Source organism: Chanos chanos, chromosome 10 (assembly GCF_902362185.1).
Source record: "Chanos chanos chromosome 10, fChaCha1.1, whole genome shotgun sequence".
In the NCBI taxonomy this organism is placed as follows: Eukaryota; Metazoa; Chordata; class Actinopteri; order Gonorynchiformes; family Chanidae; genus Chanos; species Chanos chanos.
In genome coordinates this window covers 11,726,819-11,741,718 of record NC_044504.1, presented here as the reverse complement: position 1 = coordinate 11,741,718, position 14,900 = coordinate 11,726,819, and the positions used below count along the sequence as shown (strand labels likewise).

The 14,900-nt window shown below is 41.1% G+C and overlaps 1 protein-coding gene across 1 annotated transcript; it reads right to left on the bottom strand.

Annotated features, from left to right (window-relative positions):
• Window positions 1-4,518: 4,518 nt before the first annotated feature.
• rabggta (Rab geranylgeranyltransferase subunit alpha) lies at window positions 4,519-13,851 on the bottom strand. The gene is made up of 17 exons (XM_030786996.1): window positions 13,799-13,851; window positions 13,430-13,459; window positions 13,179-13,289; window positions 12,508-12,632; window positions 12,044-12,231; window positions 11,045-11,296; window positions 10,325-10,408; window positions 10,113-10,195; window positions 9,422-9,517; window positions 8,378-8,483; window positions 8,112-8,163; window positions 7,817-7,905; window positions 7,604-7,692; window positions 6,466-6,582; window positions 6,238-6,351; window positions 6,043-6,130; window positions 4,519-4,859 (listed from the first exon to the last, which is right to left on the bottom strand). The coding sequence occupies exons 2-17, from the start codon at window positions 13,430-13,432 to the stop codon at window positions 4,711-4,713; spliced, it is 1,746 nt and encodes a 581-aa protein (XP_030642856.1). The 5' UTR covers window positions 13,433-13,459; window positions 13,799-13,851; the 3' UTR covers window positions 4,519-4,710.
• Between the last annotated feature and the right edge of the window lie 1,049 nt (window positions 13,852-14,900).

Below are 14,900 nucleotides of genomic sequence, written 5' to 3'. Positions count from 1 at the left end.
ACAGACGGAAACAAGAGTCAAAAGGTACGGTGGCTTTCCGAGGCAGTTTCAAACGTTTTATATTTTATTAGGGAAAAGGAGCAGAACAACAAAATTTAACAGCCAGCAAAATAAAAAAGAGTGTCTAGTTTCCACTTGTTAAAGTTTATTGAGTGAGGAGTGATGCGTCAATTATTTATTGTTCATCTGTAACATACGATAGAAGTCTGAATATGACTGCACATTTGTAAAACTCTAAACTTTAAGGGCAATGAAGTGACGTGGGCTAAATGACTGGTTCACTACTTTTAACAGGTAATTCACCAGAGCAAGATCAGTTCCTTTTCATAATTGCCAAAATATAAATCCATAAATGTGGATTTGCTGCTGTATATGCACACACGCACATACATACAAACACACACATGTGTGTGTGTGTGTGTGTGTGTGTGTGTGTGTTTGTATGTATGTGCGTGTGTGCATATACAGCAGCAAATCCACATTTATATATGTGTGTGTGTGTGTGTGTGTGTATGTATGTATTTATGTATGTACAGTATGTATGTACACACTAGAGTGCGTTTCATCATATTTGAGGAGTAAAAGTGACATGAGTGACATAACTTCCTACACCTCCCTGTGCGTTGCCAAATCATGGACTATCCCTTCATTGAACTGTTCTACACCTTTTCCCACTCCTCTTTTCATCACTGCTGAAGTTTCACTGCCATCCCTAACTTATTGTTTCCTTGACAATTTGTTTTCTGAGAAGGAAAGAGTTCTCTTCTCTGATTTATTGTTTTATTTCCCAAGTACATGAAAGGACATGTCAAAATTGTACTTTTGTCAGTAGCTATCTGTAGACCGTAGTGTAAAATGGGAAGCTCACCCATTTTGACATTTTGCCTCCTTTTAATCAAAAGGCTACTGCAATTTTTCTGAAGTTAGCTCAGTAGAGCAAGACTTATCAAATGTTTTTTTGCAGCTTTTATTTGGATGTTTGGACAGAGAGTATATCAGTACACAGCGGTCTGTGTCAAAATAACTGTACATCCTATCTTACAGACCAGTAGTATGAGACACCGCTCTCTCCATCGTCCTGTGGGAAAAAAATGAGAGAAGATCTCGGAGAACCCTGCGCCAGATAGTTAAGGGTCTTTTTTATTCCTTATTTCTGAAATTTGATGCGGTCATGGCCATTAATGCCACAATAATAATGGTGAATAATAAAAAAATAAAAATACAAATGTTTGTTTGATAAACCATCTGAGGTGCTGACAAATGCTGAGGTAGGGGGTTATGAAAAGACCATATTTCAGTTCTAACAAACATCCCCTTTAAACAGAGTCCAGTTATCCTGTATGTCCCATATGAATCATTCATGTTACTAAAGCGATAGAACACGTTGCTGAATTTCAGACAGTAATTATGTATTGGAGAGTATTTGTCCTGCTTGTTTTCCTTTTGAATCAAATATTTATTTACAACCTACATTCAGTGCTTAAAATATTGCTACACTAATTACCCATGCCACTCAGTAGTTATTCTTGGCTAAAGTCACCCTCCCAGATGATTTTTAGTTAAAGTACAGACTTAAACATTTAAATTTAAACAGTCAACTACATCACAAAGTGGTAATTACGAATGGGGTGAAAACCTGTTGGGCAGCATTGCCTCGCACACAGACACGCACACACACACACACACTCACAGTTAAAGATGTTGCATGCTCATGCCTCAGGCTGTCAAACATATGCCACAAATGACAAAAAAAGTTACAGTTACAGTAGTGACTCAGTCATGTCTTGTTTCACCATCTATGACAACTGGAGGAGAGTCGTTCATTCATCAGAGAGTTGACTCAGAAGAAACAGAGGGACAGGAAGGGTGTGACTCTAACCAAACCCCTTAGAAATGAGAAATTGTTTTCTTAGAAATCTGATTTGAAATTTACAAAGAGAGCAAAACCTTAAGGGTTAATCTGCAATCTGGACACAGGGAGTATCAAAGTCACAAAGCCTCACCCTGAAGTTAATATTTGACTCTATATAACTCTGAGTCTCGGATGCTGTTAAATAATCTAATTATGCCAGTGGTGGACAGTCATGGTATTCACCTGAGTTTACACACTGACTTGCTGAGACTTTTGAAATAGAGGAATTTGTTCTGGACACGCTCTTCTTCCTTTACACCGTTTATCTAAAGGCATACCAACACAGACACACATTTTTCTTTTACAAAGGTATCAAACACTTCTTATCAGTGCAAACTCAGAGCATTTTTTCTTTAACAACAGCCAGTCTACAGTGACTTGACCTACAGATACACTAAACTGTACAGCCGTTAAACATCTGCTACAACACAAAGGATTTCTGGAATGTGGAGTCGACCACTCCTAGTCTTGTTGAATATCGGGTTAAATTCAATAAGGCGGGTTCATGAGGTCACTTCACATTTGACCGACAAATGGGCTAAAGCTCCCAAAATGCTAAAAAATAAACTAAATACAACACATCTCACTGACACCACCAACACTGAAAGAAAAGAGTGACGTGTCTGTGATTACATGACTCCTTGTGGTGGGTATCTATGTAATAACTGTTAAATGTTGTAACGTACCACTACTGCAGCACAGCCTGTCTAGCATTGGCTGAAATTTTTATTTGGCTGCAGGATCACTTCCCTCGGTGATCACTGATCATTCTATTAGAAAAGTGCCTTCCTTTGTACAGAGCACGTATCTAACCCAGTGCCCGTAATATCGTCACATTCCTTACCTGGCTTTGATTTTGCGTCGGATCAGTATGGTGCGGCCACACACCCAGGAAAGGGAGAGGCACAAAGGAATATGTGAAAGAAAAATGTGTATGACCTTATTGTTCACTGACTCAAGTTCACTGTTCTCACAGCCATAGTTCTGGTTAAGAAGTCCAGACTTTTTCTCAGAACTGAAACGCGTTGCCATCTGATGTCACTGCCCTGGGTTAGGTGTCTGAACACCTGCTGAAATATGTGAGAGAAATTTCAAGTTTTGTTTAAAAGATGTTCTTCCCTTTGAACCACGTTTGTATTATTGGGGGAATTCATTTTGTATAAATTTAAATTCATCATCAGAAAAAAAACAAAATAAGCAATCTGATTTGAGCTCCCATCTCGTAAAGGTTTCAGGTGTCATTTCTCTTCATCAACACTCAATGCTGAAGGCCAGAATGAACCAGGCACTTGTACCTCCCGTCTTCCAGATAATTCAAGAAATGGTTGTGAAACTCTTTGCCACAAACTTGGAAGCCTCTCATTGTGACCTCATAGGCTGGCGTCATGATTGTTCTTATCAACTGATCTCTGAACATGTCACCTTGAATCTAGCAAGAATGGTATGCATGGCACCACTGTATGCATATCAGTGCACTGTATGCATATCAGTAGATGACCACAAGAAAAATCTGTTTTTTTTTGTGTGTGTGCGTGTGCGTAAATGTTGCTGGTGCGATAAAAAAACTGGGGAGACTGGCTATTTCAAAGATAATGTAGAAGCATCACAGATAATGATAAAACAGGCTATTGGCACTGGAAAAACAATCAGGTTTTAATGAAATCAATTACTGTGATATTAATTAGAATATTCTGAACAAAACCTACTGTGGTCCTCCACGTCCTACAAATTCCATAAGGTGAGACAGTGACCTTGCATGTAGGCTGTTACTGAAATGAACTCAGAGACATGTGGCAGTGACATCGCATGTGCTGTTTTATTAACGGTGACGTACAGTGGGCTTCCAGTTTGATTCATTCACGTATTAAACGATGACCTAAGATATACACATATAAAGAGGCAACTCTGCACCATCAGTAAGAGCTTTCCAGTATAGAGCAGCTCATATTCATTTGGTCCTTTAGGGTTACATGACCTACTGGCCACATAATTAATATAAGACCTGATGGAACCATTACTTGCACTTTGAATAAAGAAGGGTAGCGAGTTATTTCAGTCAGTCAGTGAAGTGCATGAATGGATTAAAGAACCAAAAAAATAACATGCATCCTAAAGGGCCCACATGAATAGTATTGCACTGGAAAAAGAAGTCTCAGGTGCTTGGCTCAAAAGTGATGTTTGTGTGTGGGTGGAACTGGACACACCTGTTGTAATACAGAACTTGAGTCATTTTACCTCTCAGTGTTAGGATGGAAACCCTCGGAGCGGACACTGACATTAACCGTTTCACACTGAAAATTACACAATGTGAATATCTCAGGTACATACTCACACACACATACATACATACAGGCACACATACACACACAAACATGCACACAGATACACACTCACACACACACACACACATGCACACACACAAACATGCACACAGATATACACACACACACACATGCACACAGACACATATGCACAAGGCAATGCAGTTATTTCTGTAAGAGCATGCAGCTACTTTTGATTCAGACATTTAGATACACTCTGTCTCTCTCTCTCTCTCACACACACACTCACACACACACACACACACACACACACACACACACACACACGTGTTAGTGAAAGGGTTTTAACATCTCCTTGGCCCAGTGCATTGAAATCAGTACAGTGGTGTTGACCACCTTAACTCCCTAGGAAGAATAAATAAGCACACACAATGAACATCTCTCTTTCTTTTCTATAGTTCTCTCAGTCATGCACTCAGAAGCACAAGGTAATGGTTCTGGTCACATGTGGCGTAATCAGAGCAGCAAATCGGTGACCGACGGTAACAGCTTAACTATCTCCGCCTCCACATTTTCAGTCTCGGTGATGGGGTTGCCACGGAGATCCAATCGGGTCAGTTTGGGACAGGAGGCCAATGGTTCAAGGTCAGCAAGCTTAGTGATTTCTGACACAGAAGTTAAGGAAAAAAACCTATAGTTTCAACACACTAATATGTATTACCTTCCTATCAGCTTTTGCTTGAAAGACCTGGACCAGTACAGAGTGAGTAACACTGTAGACATTATTAAACTTTTCCCATTCTGCAATGCCAGGGTTTCCAAAATTCATTACCTTACCTCTCACCTGACAACTTTTTCACTGTGTCCCAACATCAGTACAACTGATTAATGACTAATTCTACTGATAATAACGGCTAATTACAAAGTGCTCCGCTGACTCAGTCTGGAAAACTCTTTAAATACCTTGTGTAATGCTGTAGTATCAAAAATGGATGACAGAAACTCTGAATAAGAACATCCAGGCACAAGCCTGCTCCTTCACTCCTTAGTTTATGAAAACACAAGTGCTTAAACAAATATTATCTACTGAAAGAGACTTCATTCTATGAGGTTATCTTGCGCACGCCTGTCTACCTATAGAGCGTACAGCACCATCTCTACAACAACAGGTTCATAAATATCATCACCCAAACTCTTTAGTAAAGTGCCCTCTAGTGTAAGACTGAAGATTTTCATCATTTCAGACTCAGATGACCAGCCTGCGAAAGACTGCAGATTAGACTGGGGAGTAGGCTTTATATCCAAGTTGGATGGATCTCATATACAATTTTAAACTTTTTTTTTTCAATTATTTTCATTTTATTCTCCAAACTCAACTGAAAATACTCATACTTGAAAAACACTGTTTTTCATTACGATATTTAACATGTTTTTAGTCATTCCCCTTTTCATTTTTCCCCACTCACAGTCTGAAATCCCTCAAACAGAAAGGCCCTGAATCGATCCATAAATGAAGCCAAATCACTCTTTTTTCACACACTGCTGACTCAGTTATAGCATCGAGCTGTCTCAAATGCCTGGTGCGGCACGCTATTCCCCTGAATCAAAGTGCTCACTGGCCCTGATGGATAATGGCCCTGTCCGATGCACCAACCCAGAAAACACGGCCAATTCTGTTCCTGTGGACTGCCAGCCACAATAAGCAAGTGCAGCACAGCCATGAAGCCAAGACAAAGGATCACATCTCTGGACTGTTAGACGGTCCTTTAGCCAGGCTACCCTAGTAGACATCCCCCCTTATAAACCCCCCCTGATGTCTGCATCACTTCAGAGAGATGAAAAAGATACGGTTATTTCTAAGAGACACTTCTTGTAGACTAGGCAAATGATACAGCCCCTCCAAACTCTCGATAGTGTTATCCTCCGCTTCTAACACCTAAAAGACAGGTGAAGTACAAAGAAAAGAGGTGGAGAGAGTGTTAAGTTAAACTCTTTTAGATGTTAGAGATCTTGACATTAACAAAACAAAACAACAGGATTTACCTCTACACACTGCAACATAGCAAACTGTGGAGGCAGCCTGAGGAGCCGATTGGAGGAGAGGTTGATGTGAGTGACCAATAGCAGTTGATCCAGGTGACAGAGTGAGGTCAAATTCTAACAGAAAGTGTAAAGACAATACAAGAGAGAAGTAAAGTTTAGAATGTTTCAGTTTAAACAGGTGGCAGATACACACACTATGACAACATGGGTGCATGCACTGTCACACACCTTGTCAGACAAGCTGAAGACCCGAACCTCCGCATACTCCATTTTCAGTATTGTGTTCTCTATCATAAATTTACTGCACAGATCATTGTAGTAGGAGCTACGCATGGAATCCACCTCCTGAGAGAGAGAGAGAGAGAGAGAGAGAGAGTGTATGGGAACAGTTGAAAGCATACAAAAGTAGGATTTCAGAGAATGAGATAACTATACTCTATGAGTCTGTTAAATTCTGTTTATCACCCTCTCTGGTAATACTATCTAATGTGTTCATCTGCACATGTAGATTTTCTTGTGTGTGTTAAGTGTGTACGTAGAGTGAATGTTGTGCTGTAGTGTATATAGAGTGTGTTGTGTTATAGTGTTTATAGAGAGCTTGTGTTATAGTTTTAATAGACAGTGTGTTGCGTTATAGTGTTAGAGAGAGTGTTGTGTTATAGTGTTTAGAGAGAGTTTGTTGTGTTATAGTGTTAGAGAGTTTGTTGTGTTATAGTGTTTATAGAGAGCGTGTTGTGTTATAGTGTTCATAGAGAGCTTATTTTGTTATAGTGTTTATAGAGAGTTTGTTGTGTTGTAGTGTTTATAGAGAGTTTGTTGTGTTATAGTGTTTAGAGAGAGTTTGTTGTGTTATAGTGTTTAGAGAGAGTTTGTTGTGTTATAGTGTTCATAGAGAGTTTGTTGTGTTATAGTGTTCATAGAGAGCTTATTTTGTTATAGTGTTTATAGAGAGTTTGTTGTGTTGTAGTGTTTATAGAGAGTTTGTTGTGTTATAGTGTTCATAGAGAGTTTGTTGTGTTATAGTGTTCATAGAGAGTTTGTTGTGTTATAGTGTTTATAGAGAGTTTGTTGTGTTATAGTGTTAGAGAGTTTGCTGTGTTATAGTGTTTAGAGAGAGTTTGTTGTGTTATAGTGTGTGCAGAGAACATGTTGTTCCATAGAGTGTACGGAGGGTGTGTACAGACTGTGTTTTGTGCTATAGTCTGTGTGCAGGATGTGTCCAGAGTGTTGTTTTGTGTTACAGTGTTTACAGACAGTGTGCTGTATGACATGGTGTAATCAGGGTGTGTATGAAGTGTGTTTTGTGCTATAATATGTACAGATGATGTGTTATATATATATGGCGTGCTATAGAGAGTGTGCCGACCTTTAGGGTGTTAAAGTGAGCGAGCGTCTCTCTCTCATAACCCAGAGGATCTAAGGCTCTCATCAGCAGAATGATGGTCAGCAAGCACCCTGAGACACACAAACACACATACACACACACACATCAAACCGTCTGAGCCTATGAGGCCCTTAAATAATGGTCATTGTTGTGTCATAGTAAGGGTTAAAATGTCTAATATTATAAATGACATACATTTGTTCTGAGGTTCCAGTTCCAGTAGCTGAGTGCAGGATTGGAGCTCAGACTGAAGTACTGAGGTCTTCTCTACAGACAGCTCACTCCTAAGACACACACACACACACACACACACAAAACAAGTATGTCAGGGATACAGGTGTAGAGTTTCATAGTCTGGTAATGTATACAGTGACATATACATATTGGGCTATTGGGTTATGACTGTGTCCCAAGACAGTATCTTTGACGTCTCTCTCATCTCTCACAGGCAGAAAGGATGCCTGTGAGTCTTGTATATACACACACACACCTGAATAACTCCTGATCTGTGGCGGAGTCCCTACACCAGCTTTCGGTTCGACCTGAGAAAAAAAAAACACACACACACAAAACACTGCAGCTACAGGGTGTAAATCAACTCTCTTTCACTCTCTCTCTCTCATGTACACACTTGAACACCTGTCAGCTTTACTTGGAGAAAAAAAAAGTCACACACTACACTGCAGTGACAGCACACAACCTCAAACAAGCATTTACAGACTTACACTCCCATATACACACATAGCTTTATCTTACCAGTGTAGAGAGCACAGTCTCTGTGTGTATGCTTCTCACTCCAGTGGACCGTCAGGTTGTGTTCGTTATTTATGTCACTCACAGAACCTGGAGGGAGCTCACAGATCTGTGATAAACACTGTGTTAAAGACAACTTGGACAGGTAGGGGTGGGTGTGTGAGTGTGTGCTATAGTCTCCTTATGTACAGGGGACACAGTAAACATTTCACAATTGTCAACTGGTGAAAAGTCAGTTGGTTTAGTCACAAATATAGGTTGAGCAGACACTTTTGATACCTTCGGAGATACATGGTCTTTGATAGACGAAATAAACAGGAATAAACATGTAAGGATTAGACATAATTTATTACAATAAGATTCTGTAGGTTTGCTGCAGAATCGTAATTCAGACTGGTTGAAAGATATTCATCAGGAGATATTCATCATTTAGGAACACAAAACAGGGGGAAAACAGTTAACTCTTTTTTTGTTTTGTTTTGTTTTTGTCTAAAACCCATTATTAAGTTACCTTTGTAACATTTTTATAGACAAATCCCTTTTGTTGTATGGAAACGGGTTGAATATTGTATTCTGTGGGGAGTCACGGTGAGACTCAGTAACAGTCCTGTTCACGGCAGTCTGAAATGCAAAATTAGCAAACTGTCCATCTCATAATAACATGTTAAGACTGCTCATCTCATAAAAAATATGTTTAGACTGCCCATCTCATAAACATATGTTTAGACTGTCCATCTCATAAAAATACGTTTAGAGTTGTCAGTTACTCCCACGTTATCCCTGAGTTATTAGCTGATACGCGAGAGCTGCACTGTGTTTTCAAGGGCTTTCCCCCTGAAACAGGGACAATTTTGGACTGGTAGAAATGTAGAAATTGGCTATTTGTCACAGCTTTAGTCACATAGCAACCATTCACTCACAACATCAAAATTGCACACAATACCCTTATTATTACACCTCTCAGTGTGTCAGAAGCATGTGAACTAGCTACACGTGGCATGCTTTGACCCAGAGCTGAGCTGCGAACACAGAGCTAGACAAGGATACCCACACAGGACTGTGACGGAGACGAGGGTGTGAACTCTTCCACTCTACCTGCTGTGGCTGACCATCCAACACCAAAATCAACCCCACTGATGGAGCCTGGGGGAGAGAGGGAGAGAGAGAGAGAGAGAGAGAGAGAGAGGGAGAGGTAGGGGAGACAATAGAAAAAAAGAGAGGTTTCACACTCTGTTATTGCTAAATTAACTGCATTAATACACAACAGGCATGCATGGTTACAAGTCTACATTAATTTTCACTGGGTAACCGTTAAAAAAAAAAAAAAAAAGACATTCAGCTCGCATGAAAAATATATATATTTTTCCCCCCACTGTGGCTATCTGTGGCCTTGATAAAACTTTACCCTGGACTCAACCAGGGCGATGTTTTGAAGAACAAACTCAATTCTAAAAACCACTAGGAGAAAGAGAGAGAGAGAGGGAGAGAGAGAGAGAGAGAAATCAATATCAATAACATAAGCAATTTCTTACAATAGGGAGAGCTTCATCAACAATGGGACTGCTCATTGCGAAAAGTAATGCTGTCTTTATCTTTCTTTTGCAGTGATTGATGTAAGTATGAGGGAATAAGGGTAAGAGTCAAGTGGTTTCGGCCACCTCGCAGACTGATTGCTGGTCACTACAGGCTACTGATGATGTTTAGTCTCAGAAGTCATAATGAACATACTCATACTCACATGAACCGGTCTGGAGAAAGCCACCGCCACTCGCTCTCCCTCACGGCTCACGTACACACAGCTAATCATCTCCTCACGCTCCGCTGACAGAGAGAGAGAGGGAGAGGGAGAGAGTGTGTCAATCAAATATGTAATGACTTTGAGCCTGAAAGGGATTTCTTGATCTCATGTCATAGACCAGGCAACCACTCGCAAACACTAAGCACACTTACCTCTGCCCAGAAGCCAACGATAGTAAAACCAGGCGCTCTGGTCATTAGGGTCGGTGAAAAAAGCGTTTTGCACGAGCTCATACTCTACAGGAAGAGAGTAAATGAAACAAGTAGTCAATGGGGAATCTGGTGATTCACCTAAAACTGTGTCACTGTGTGGCCAGTTCCCAGTTCTACCTGGAGACAGGAGATTTGTCCAGCGGACTTTTCTGGCCTGCAAGGCATGAGATTTTCTTTTGTGGGAGGTCTGTGAATGTGTTTAAACACTGACTGACTACTGTCTGAACAAATCACTGTAAAAGACTGAATAAGGACTTAAAACTAAGACCCCCGTTTTCTCAGGTAACAAAGAGGAGCGAACGATGTTTGAGAAGTTAGAGCTGGAATAACAACTGACCATCAAATTCAAATAAGATCAAGCTCCCAGGAACTGCAAAACCAGAACCACATGTGTGTCTCTCATAGTTTCTACTTGGACGGACCTCTCATCTCACACCTGGACATGAGTGTGTGTGCCAATTTGTGTACCATTTCTTTAGCACCGTTCAACTTTGCCAAATCTTAACCAGCCAGACCAGTCCAAACCACTCTAACCCAAGGCTCCAGTAAACTCGCCACCCCTCAACAACAGTGCCAACCAGGCACTTTCTTAACCAGTCTGACCAGCGGGTCAGTGCCATCCAGCGCCAGTCTGCAGGCCCGAGGGGTCTGGATACTTACCTTTCAACAGCTGCTCCTCACACACACGGTGGGAGTGCGTCTGAGGCGAGTTGGTGGGGGAGGCGACGGGCGGCTGGTGGCAGGGGGAGGGGGGCTGGGAGGGGTGAAGCAGGGGGAGCAGGGTGCTACGGTAATGCCAGCTGGAGTAGTTGGAGAAGTTAGACCCGATCAATCGATCCGTGAACTGCAGCTCCTGATCGACCGAGACACCTGACGCCTTGACAACCATCCGGCGATAATCCCAGCAGTGGACTTCGGTGTGGGGGAAAACAATGAGACCGAAAATTACTACATGCATTTGTGTACGATGGATGCCAAAATAACATGTGTTTAATACTGACACTTAAACATTGAATATAAATGTTTCCATCTATTAAATTCTGAATGCTGAATATTAAACTACGGTTGTTAACATTGCTGGTTTCAATTCACTCTTCGCTTCAGAGCACCGGACCCTTGTTACCTTATCTAAATCAATTTTGTTAAAAAAACAAAACAACAACAAAGCAACAAACAAAAAACAAAAACAACACACATGGTTATGGTGCTGGAAATACCATTGCATTCCCCTGTCCCCCCACTGCTTGGCCTTACAGGGAGACAGACTATAAGGATGCAAAGATGAATATGTGAATAAAACCGCCGGGCTTACAATGAGAATAAAATTCCATCTTTAACTATACTCATCTGATTTTGGGTTTCATTAAATCGTAAAAATAGCATCCCCTAAACTCATCATTTATAATAAGGTTAAACAGTGAACATTCACAAGGCCCAGCAATACAACCCAACACAATTATGATTCACAATTGTTATTATAACTATTTACCATGCCACTATACTGTGCTCTTTTACTGGACTCTTTTGTCATATGCCTACAAATCTTTTCTCTCTCCCTCTGCTCTCCTCCCTCCCTCCCTCCCCCCTCCTCTCTCACAGTTACAGTCCCTTCCTCCCTCCTCTCTCACAGTTACAGTCCCTCCCTCCCTCCTCTCTCACAGTTACGGTCATCCAGACTGAGGCAGCGGTCACACAGGCCCAGCTCTCTGTTCCAGTCCGGCTGGGGCAGGCGACTGGACACCCAGCCACGGTGGTGCCAGCTCCCATAAGACTTAGGGTTGACTTTCAGACATGACTCCAGGAAGGCCAGCTCAGCCTCATACACCTTCTGGACCTCCTCCTTCTCTCTATACCATCCAGAGAGACAGAGACCGAGAAAGAGACAGCGAGAACAGATAAGGAACACTTGTTATAATTCCATTTCATTACATTAAAAAACAATTTTACCCAAAAAATCTTTTAAATTTAAAATGAGAGAAAATGGGGTGCCATGCATAACATTGTCTATGCATGCACTTAATGTTGGATATAACCTTAAGTACCATTATCTAGCTGTAAAGGTGATTTTTGAATTTGACATTGATGCAGAGACTTCTGGGAGTTGCAGTGCAGGTTTCACTAACCGTTCTTTCTCCAGGTGTAAGAGGATCTCACGTCTGTAGTTCCACAGGGTGGCAAAGTCTGGGTTAGAGGAGAGAAGCTGCTGTGTCAACTGCAGAGCCTCTTCATCAAAAACACCGTCCTTTCTCTGTAAGATAGAAAGAAAGAGAGAGAGAGAGAGGGAGAGAGAGAAATAGCATATAAGACATCTGAGACACTAAAAACCATGTTTTTGTCTCTGACAATTTGGTACAGGATTTACAACCACAGGATGATAACTAATAAACAAAGGCCAGCAGCAACACTGACCAACCAACTGAATGTGAGAGTGAGAGTACTCAGTGTGTCATTCACAATCACGCTCACTCATCGTCTAAGCCGCTTATCCTAATTAGGGTCGCCAGGGGTGCTGGAGCTTATCTCAGCATTCATTGGGCGAGAGGAGGGGAAACACCCTGGAGAGGTCGCCAGTCCGTCACAGGGCAGACACACAGACAAACACATTCGTGCACTCATTCACACCTAGGGTCAATTTAGTATCTCCAATTTGCCTGACTTGCATGTCTTTGGACTGTGGGAGGACACTGGAGCTCCTGGAGGAAACCCACGCAAACACGGGGAGAACATGCAATACATTCTCCTAAAGACTGTTGGTTAATGTTTTTATGATATCTATATATTGGACCATGCGTACCTTATTGAAGCAGGCGTCTCGGAGACTAATGTATACTTTCAGCTTCTTCTCTCTTTCTTTCCTTTTCTCCTCCTCCTGCTGGGCTGTAGACTTCACCTTTACTCGGCCGTGCTGAAAGAGGTTTGAGAGGGAGGGAGAGGAACTTAGTGAGATAAGTGTATACACTAGACATCCCCTACAATGAATACTTAATGATGATGTGGTGGTTTTGCAAAAGATATCAGTATCAGAGAGAAAGCATTAGGGCTTACCATCGTTTAGGGGAGTAAATTAATCCAAACCTAGACAAGAGGCACGTCAACGAGACACAAACACGATTAACATTTTGGTTCGGTTGAAAAATACAAAATTAGAACAACATGACATCGTATGCACGATCCTATCCGATCTTTCATATAAATGAACGGTTCAAAAGTAAGGCTTGACGGTACAGAACAACACTAGACTTTCAGTTAGAATGAAATGAACAAGGTTTCTTTAGCCAAAAATAACCCCATGCATGCTGTTTTAAATCTCACATGACCATCAATGAACTTCCCTAGCAAGAATTGTTGGTTTGACGATTTTTGGGGAGACAAATCAGCATGCAGCATGCAAATAAACATTCATTTGCTACTCACGTTACAAAGGAGGCTAGTGTTCACCTTTTAGTCCTTCTAGATGGGCAGGCTGCTTGGACAACTTTCACTTTTCGTATGAGAGAACCCGTTTGACTTATTTTTGTCACAAAATCACCGTGCCTGTACTCGGCGAACGTAGCTTCCAACTACAACAAATCCAACTTCCGTCACTTTGAAATAAACGTAACTTGTGAAGTCATCAAACATAGCCGTCTGGCACGACGTCTCCCTCTAAAGGACAAAATATAAACCACAGATGTTTCCATATCTGTGATATAAACGGTCGAGTATGACGCCCACAAATAAATGCAACGGGTTCAATAGAATCCGGACTATTTAGATACCGGTATTTTAGTTGACCGTTCAAACGACATGTGTAGCGGTGCTGATCAGAATGTCAGTCGACAGTGTGACCTTTTGTTAGATTGTGTTCCACTGATTAATCTGCGAAAGACTGTGCATTTTTTCTTTTTCTTTTTTTTTTTTTTTTTTTACATATTTGCAATACGTTTATTATCCGTTGCTGCACTGCCTCTGATTCAAACATCTCTAATATTCAGCTGTAACGTGGCAACCGCTGTAAGTGCTATACAGGCATAGAAGCAGAGGAGCGCTGCGTGAGTCGACTGTGTTAGCCCTACATACGGTCGCCACTGGGAAGCAGTATGCCACTGTGTTACTACTTAATCATTTGTAGTCTGTGTGGCTTCTATCGTGTTTAAAAAGTAAGTAAGCAAAATTCTATATGAATGTCCACATTAAAGTGTCGGCACGCGCGAAACGTTTTTGTTTTGGTTTACGAACAAACGGGGCAAGGTTGTGAAATCAAACAAAGAAACAAAAACAAACACACATGCTTTGAATTCAACTGAAATTTTATTTTTAAGACCTGCTGTAAGGCATTGGCTTATAATAATCGGATACGCACTCATCCACACAAACACAGAGAAACTGAGTTAATTTTCATGTTGTCAAAAATGTTCTTAGCAAAATATTTCCAAGTTAACAAATAAGACATTGCACCAATTCTTAACTGAATGTGCACTTTTGATCACAACAAATTAGTACAAATACGAACAGTAAGTCTTTGTTCTCATATATA

Excerpts from the sequence above, each read along its gene's own strand:
- rabggta (XM_030786996.1), bottom strand. Across the intron at positions 8,484-9,421 it reads TCCGTCACAGTCCTGTGTGG|ATCTGTGAGCTCCCTCCAGG; the intron begins GTATCCTTGTCT and ends TGTTTATCACAG. Across the intron at positions 8,164-8,377 it reads AGACTGTGCTCTCTACACTG|GTCGAACCGAAAGCTGGTGT; the intron begins GTAAGATAAAGC and ends TTTTTTTCTCAG.